The 7932-nt window shown below is 36.2% G+C and overlaps 1 protein-coding gene across 1 annotated transcript in view; it reads left to right on the forward strand.

The window, feature by feature from the left end:
* The window catches only part of Shcbp1 (SHC binding and spindle associated 1), a 97558-nt gene extending 94496 nt beyond the window's left edge, over positions 1-3062 (forward strand). Inside the window, exons 9-11 of the mRNA XM_023722892.1 lie at positions 365-451; positions 1210-1351; positions 2587-3062. Of these exons, the coding sequence (XP_023578660.1) occupies positions 365-451; positions 1210-1351; positions 2587-2915 (558 nt within the window). The 3' untranslated portion in view covers positions 2916-3062. The remainder of the gene's footprint in view (positions 1-364; positions 452-1209; positions 1352-2586) is intronic.
* The last annotated feature ends 4870 nt before the right edge of the window (positions 3063-7932 follow it).

Raw genomic sequence — 7932 nt, forward strand, 5'->3', positions numbered from 1 at the left:
GAGAGAGAGAGAGAGAGAGAGAGAGAGAGAGAGAGAGAGAGAGAGAGAGAGAGAGAATGTGTATATGTGCCTTTTTAAAATTTATTTCAGTACTGGGACTTAAACTTAGGACCTTGCACTTGCCAGGCAGATGATTTGTCACTTTGTGTGCTTTTTGAAAGTGATGTGATCTACAACTTATTGGAAATCAGTTAAATGGAAATATTAATTAGAAATACCTGAGAAAAGTGATCTGCAAGATACTATGTCTTCACATTTTACCTTTCTGTTCTGGTAAAGACTTCTAAAAAGAGATTGTAACAAACCTTTTATAGTCCTGCCTTTTAAAAACTGGTTGTCATTACCTCAACTTGTGAACTTCTAGGGAGCTGGTTTAGAAATATATCCTGGGAGTAAATGTATCCTGAGTGACAATGGGATCCATCACTGCAAAGAGGGGATCCTCATCAAGGTGAGCGTTGTATGGAACACATTGTTTCAAAAGGTTAGAATGGCCGGGCCTGGTGGTGTCCACCGGTTATCCTAACACTTTGGAAGTTGGACCTAGAGCATCACAAAGAGTTAAAGGGCATTCTGAACTAATAGTGAGCTCAAGGCCAGCCTGAACTGCATAGTGAAACCCAACAAAACAAAGCACTCAAAATGTTTTCATGTAAGAAATTATGTTTTATTAAATTCCCATGTTGGGATCTGTTATTTTCTAATTTTGAAAAGAATAAACAATAGTATATAGATTTTAATAATATCAATAATTTGGTGATTGAAAGTCTTTATTTTTTTGTATTTTTTTAGGGAAGGGTCTACAGGGTATTCAGGGTCTCACTACTAGGTCAGACTCATAGTGGTCCACCTGTTTACAGCCCCCCAAGAGCTGGGATACAGGTTCGTGCCACTACGCCCAGTCTCAATTGCCGTCTCAGCGCACCGGCACGGCAGGCCAGGGGATCGAACAGCCAGCCCCAGCACCAGCTTGCAGGTGCTTTAATCCACTGAGCTATTTGGCTGTTCCTGGTGATTGAAAGTCTTAATCAGAATGTTTCACTGCCTTTACATCTCTAGAAGGGACAAGAGTGGTGATTACTGAGAGCTAACCTACAATATATTAATGAGCATTACTTTTCTGTTGTTAGAATAATATTAAAAAGGTGATTTTTAAAGCAGGCAATGTTGAACATGACAGTTCCTTAAGACTTGTTTTCAATGTCACAGGATTTCTTAGATGAGCATTATGACATTCCTGAAATATCCATGGTAAATAATGTTATACATAATAATGAAGGTTACGGTGTTGTTTTGGTGAAACCTACAATTTTCTCTGAATTGAAAGAAAATGACCAAGATGATACTGAAGGTATGCTATGTTAGTATTTTTAGAATATAAAATCCTGATCTAATTTATTTTTATTTCAGCACTAAATTCTGATTAAGGCCTGAATTTTTCTTCCTTAAAAATATTCCTGACATAGAGATATGCACAAAGGTATATTACAGAATCTTAGCATGAAAGACATTTTCAAGGTCAATAAGATCAAATGTTCATTCAAAATCTTGATGTTGTGGTTCTTTGAACCTGCAATTCCCTTCTTCTGATACTTGGTTTTCTGTAAGTGCATAGAATCAGGATTAGTGTGTAATAACAATGGTGATTCCTGTTGACATTTGTTACAGATGGAGGCAGTAAAAGGAATTTGCCAGTGTAAGGGTTATATTTACAGGAGGGGATACTGGAGTTTGCCCTTATTTCTCATTGGTAGAAGTGTCTCCTTATTACATGCCTTGGCAGCAGAGGTTAGCTAGTTCAGTAGATATTAACTGAATTTCAAACATTGATGCAAATCTAATCATCAGCCTTAGAAGACTGAACCTTGATGGTGTGTATAGAAACTCTAAAGCAGTTTAAAGGTTAGTCCTTGCCATCTTTTCAGGGTCTGCTCCATTTTATCTGTAAAAGTTTTATCTCATAGGTCTCATAGCTTGGAATTAAGATTTCAGGTGGACAGGACTCTTACCTGTTGAAGACCCTTTCATATTCATTCATTGGCAAAGCCCATGCCTTTAGGTTATGGGACTGAGGTTTCCATTTTCTTGTTAGCTGGGAATCACACTCAGGTCTGTGTCCTATAGGCCTGTCTACTTCAGCAACAGATAGTCTTCCTCACTGTGAATCTTTTGTGATTTCTTCCTCTCCAGTCAGTCGGAGAAAACTGAATAATAACTTAATCATTGCAAAACTAGAATGTAACATGCTTTTAACATTTAACAATAATGAAAGTACTGCCAGGGTATGGGGAATTTAGGGCGCACCCAGAATTTGCTGTTAGATTGAGAGTTTAAATAAAGTAGCTCCTAATGCAGAACTTAGCAGATAATAAATACTTAAGAAATATCTACTGAGGAATGAAATTCTAAGATGAAGAAGGTAAGAATTCAAGATGTGAAGATTCTTGAGACCCTACGGTGAGAATTTTAGTCAGAGCCAGAATCCTTGATAGAAAAACTTGAAAACTGTAATAAACAGTATAGAAATACAGTTTTGTTTGGTTAGCCTGTATATTTAACCATATTTGTTATAATTTGTTTCTCCAGGAAATGAAGCAATTAAGATTCAAACAAGTAGAGAGGCAGGTACAGCTGGAAGAGTGGATCTAGAGGAGCTGATTCATTGTGCAACTGACAAGAAGGAGATTTATGGAATTGCTGCTGACCTTTCTAAACAAGTTGAGGGAAATTGTGAAATTATAAATGAGCTAGTTGCTGCCTCCACACAAAAAGGCCAGATGAAGAAGAAAAGGTTGAGTGAACTGGGCATCACACAAGCTGATGACAACTTAATGTCACAGGAAATGTTTGTTGCAATTGTGGGGAACCAGTTTAAGTGGAATGGGAAAGGGAGTTTTGGCACATTTCTTTTCTGACCACGGTTATGTAAATAGCTAACAAAATGTTGGATTTTGCACATGCTGCTCATGTAGTTGCTTCATGTCTGTATTTGATATATGGGTTGGACTTGAGTGACATGTAGACTTCTACCTGGAAGTATTGCACATAAAGCAGTCCTTTGCAACAGCAATCATGTGAAATAGAAAATAATTGAGATTTCTGATCTAGACTATCTTTCTTAAATATATACATCTTAAATTGAGCCTGTTAATTACTCTGTAGTATAAATACAATTGACCCCTAGAATTTAATTTTGTCATCAAGGTGTAGAAGTATGGGTCTATCAGACGCACGATTATTCTTTAGAATATTTCTATTGATGAATTATTTTAATTTTATGAATTTTATTGTATTAAACAATGAGTACTTAACAGGAAAAAATCGCAAAAAATGCAGTATTAAAGTTATAATATTCAACGTTTATAAAACATCAAAATTTTCAACATTGACTTTTTGGTGAACAAAATCTAAAAATACAAATTTTTATATAAAAATATACAATGAAAATGCCAATAGCACTGCACTTTACAAAAAAATAATCTTACCTTCAATTATCATACCTGAGGCAGTCTGCACACATGACAACTGCACATTCCATATACACCTATTGCTTACACTGACAGCACATGTATTTTCCTGGAATTTTTGTAGGATACACTTTACATCTTGCTGGTCTTGTTTTGTCAGTTCTTATCATATAATGTGTAGATAATAGGAACACAAAATATCAAAATAAAGTATTAAATTCTTAATATATATTGTACTTTTAAAATATTCAACATCTTCATGTCAGCCGTGTATTTGCTTAGAAAATCTAAAAGGTAATACCAAAACTAAATTCCTGTGTGAAATACAGTAGGCTGAGGCAGGAGGATTGCTGTGAGTTCAAGGCCAGCCTGGGCTACAAAGTGAGTTCCAGGTCAACCTGAACTGCACAATGAAATCCTATCTAAAATAGATATAAATATATTATTTATTGTATACGTATTAATAGACCTCTACAACAAAAGTAAACTTTGCTTCAACTATCATACCCAAGGCAGTCTTCACACATGACAACTGCGGGTTCCATTTTCTCACAGTGACATCACATGCCCTTTCCTGTGCGGCAGGCAGTGTTGTCTCTTTTGTGATGAGCTTCCTGCTATATTGTATAACATATAATCAGGGAAATAAAATGTCAATAAAGGGCCGAGGAGATAGCTGAGTGGCATAAGCACCCACCAGGCAAACGCAAGGTTCTGTGTTTGATCCCCAGTACCAAAAATGAGTTATCAATAAAATATCAAAATATGTAATAAATACTTAGAATAGAGATCAACATTTTCACATCAGCTTTTTACTTGCTTACAAAACCTAAAAATAACATAAGTAAATTCCTATATGCTACAAATAGAACTCTACTATAGAAGTAAGCTTGGCTTCAACTGTCACGCCCAAGGCAGACTTCACACATGACAACTGCATATTATGCACAAATATTGATTACACTGAGGATGCATGTTTTCCTACCCTTTGTTGTGGACACAATTGACATCTTTTTTATCTTCCTGTTGTAGCCAGTCTCTGATGCCGTGCCCTCTTACTCACCTGTCAGCTCGCCAGTATGCTTCATAATTTTTTGCGTTGTTCCATGGACAAAACCATTTTGTTTTTCCTCTGCTATAAATGATCTCTCATGAGCACCAGTCCCAATCCTCAGAAAATTTCTATGATGTTTTTCACATGTTTCTTTCTTTGTAAACTATCAAATTATGCCACATGTTTAGAATTGAGTAAAATACAACCATTGGCTGGTACTTTGTGTTTGAAGTGCTATCGTTGTTGTTGCATAACTCATTAACAGCATCTACTCCACCTTCAGTTTTGTTGTACAGAGTTTCCACCTCAGGCTTCTGTTTCGCTAATGTTTCCCTATCAATGTTTCCCCACCATGGTGAAGTGTTGACAGCGGCAGCACCACTTTGTTTTTCTTTGCCATATATGAAACCAATGTTACATCTTTCTGAAATTCAAAAATTGTAGTGTACAATTCTGTTTTGAAATTGGCAACATTTCATTTGGAATTTCTGCTTTATTCCTGTGTAAAGTTCCTGCAATGGTCAACTTGTTCTCTTTTAGCAATGAGTAAACCAATTGTTAAATGTCACATTCTGAAAGGTTTGCAAGAACAAGTCTGTTCACAGCATCATTCAGTTTATTACTATATGAATAAGGGAGTGATGGCTGAGTTCTACAGTTTTTATGCCATGTCTTCAGTTGAACTAGCAGAGTATCACAATATGGCTATTGGTGCACACAGAACATTTTTACTTTCCTTTCAGCCTTTGTATATTTCACAGCTTCCTTGGATCCTTTTGTCTGTTATGGTTTCAATATCAAATGGCAGTGCTGGGATTCTCTCTAATACATTTCACCCCTGCTCCCTCACAATGTTTTTTGACTTAGTTCTAACATTGGGTTGTTCCATTTAGTTGCATGGCCATTTCTTAATATTTCGACTAGTCAAATATTGTTCACATTGTTTTCTTTGCCACCTGTATCAAGAAGGCCCTGTCTATATTAGTCAATTCTTGCTCCATTTTATTGTCACAGAAACTTTGGCTCACATGGCCATCATCATCTTACCCATACCATGCTGTTATGAAAATGTGTATTTTACCATAATGGGTCACCATCATCCATGCAGGAGTAATCTGATAATTAACTTTCAACCTCCAAAACTAGCTAATCTGGTTTTCCATGTGCCATTGTACTGAATTGGGCTACCAGAATAAAAAAAAAAAAAACATGTTTAACAAATCTTTGAGTGGTGTGGGTCTATTGGACCCTGTGATACTTGGGTAAACATATTCAAAATAAAGTACATGGAGGGTCAGCGAGATAGCTCAGTTGTCTAAAGCGCCTACTTAAGCAAGGGCAAGGACTGTTTCGATCCCTGGCACCACATGCTGCTCCAGCCCTGACCCCAGGGTGGGCTGAGCTGGCCACAAAAAAATTAAAAATAGGGTGTTTTTTTTAAAAGTACTTGGAACATAAGGTGGGTAAAAATCCCCTTGTGCTACTTTTGTGTACTTAGGTACACTTTGCTGTTCATCATATTAAGTTGGTTAAACACATTGATTCCTTCCTGTATCAAGGAACAAGACTGAGATGCACAGGTGGCAGGTATGCTAAATTGCAAATCTACAGTAGAAAAGTAAGAGATGGAGCTCACTGAACCCAGTCTTATGTGCCTGGGGGTTTAATCTTGCTCTTAAGGAAGGAAGGAAGGCAGCAAATGCAAGACAAGTGCTAACAGTGCAGCATGTGCCAGATGTGCAGTGTTCTGGAATTGTTAATTTTAGCCTACTTACAGCCAGTCTGGTTTTCATACTGTATTTACATAATAATTCTTTCACAGGAAAACCTCTTATCTATCTAATCAGACATTGAGAGTCTGAGAAATATTTTTATGTCATCAAAACAGCAAGTGATAGCATAACAAATTTGAAACAAAATGCATTCAGAATCTGTGTACATTGAACATTTCTACTGTTGAATATGAACGATTAAAAAGTATTTTTCAGGGCCGGGGAGATGGCTCAGTAGAATAAGCACTTCCCTGGCAAGTGCAAGGGCAAGAGTTCAATCCTTGGTTCTGCCAAAAAAAAAAAAAAGAAAATGTATTTTTCATTATAACAGTATTCTGGGCTGGGAATATAGCTCAGTAACAAGTGCCTGCCTGGCAAGCGCAGAGTGCTGAGTTTGATTCCTGGTACCAAAAAATATATAGATATAGATACATGTTTTAGTAATTGGGTCATCTATATTACAAGGTCAAAATAACTATGCAGCCTATATGAGCTATGTATTCTTGGTATCTGATACTATGAAACAGCTTTTAAAAATACTTTGTAAAGCTATATTCCATGTGTACTAATTAAAATTATAGTAATGAAGTAATAAAATTGAATTTTGTTGTACAAACCCATTGTGGGCCAGAGTGCCAATGTCATTCATATATAATATATATTAAATATGTATATCACACAGTAGTTTGGTATCCTTTTAATGTTTTAGCGAAAATGATACATTTTTCTCCTGGAGTATTGATATGCTTGTTTCTTAAATTTGAATAGGTCATAACTTATTTTTTAGAAGTTACTAAATATTGAAGGATTTATGTGAGGTTTATTGTTTGATCATTGAAAGCTACTTCACTTTTGCTTTTTTAAAACTATTGCAGAAAGGCTTGGAATGTAATGCTGGTAAGTTCTGTATCAGCTTCTCCCAAATACTGATTTGAAGACTATTCAACTTTTTTTCTTCAAATTATTTTTCCAATTGAATTTGCTTATATCTTGGAATTTATATTTTGTATATATCATAACTTGCTCAAATATCAAGTGATACTTTGGCTAGGTAAATAAAGTTAATATCTTTCCTTTTTAGGATGTTAGTTTTCAGATTTCATTTTACTTCTCTTGGTTTTAGTCTAAATTTCTATTAATTTTTGTTCATGTGATCAAATACTAACTATTCCTGATGTCCTCCTCTTTGAGTTAGAGCATGTTTTATTTTAATGAATAGTTAAGCAGTTCAGATGACTTAGTATAGCAGTGGGGAGAAGCCCTGTTAGAGGTATGGGTTTGACACTTGAGGTGAAAATACTGGTATAAAAGGATAAGTTCTGCATGTTGATTGATTTGCCGAGTGCTCTGTCTTTTGGGCTACCCAACAGTTACCATGATTTGAGTGCTTTATTATTTGAGCTTCTTTTTTTCTTTTTGACTGCTCAGCCTACCCTGAGGTTGGAACAGGTGGGGCATGTGGTGTCAGGGATCCGACTGCAGTCCCCTAAGCCTGCCTAAGCTTGCCTAAGCAGGCGCTTTAGACCGCTGAGTTATCTCGTCAGCCCTGTTTGAGCTTCCTTAGAATTATTTTTCTTCGTTAGTTTCCTGTTGGGGGCCTGCCCCTTAGCTCAGTTCTTTTTTTTTTTTTTTTTTTTTT

The sequence above is a fragment of the Octodon degus genome, unplaced genomic scaffold (genome assembly GCF_000260255.1).
Source record: "Octodon degus isolate 3935 unplaced genomic scaffold, OctDeg1.0 scaffold00093, whole genome shotgun sequence".
In the NCBI taxonomy this organism is placed as follows: Eukaryota; Metazoa; Chordata; class Mammalia; order Rodentia; family Octodontidae; genus Octodon; species Octodon degus.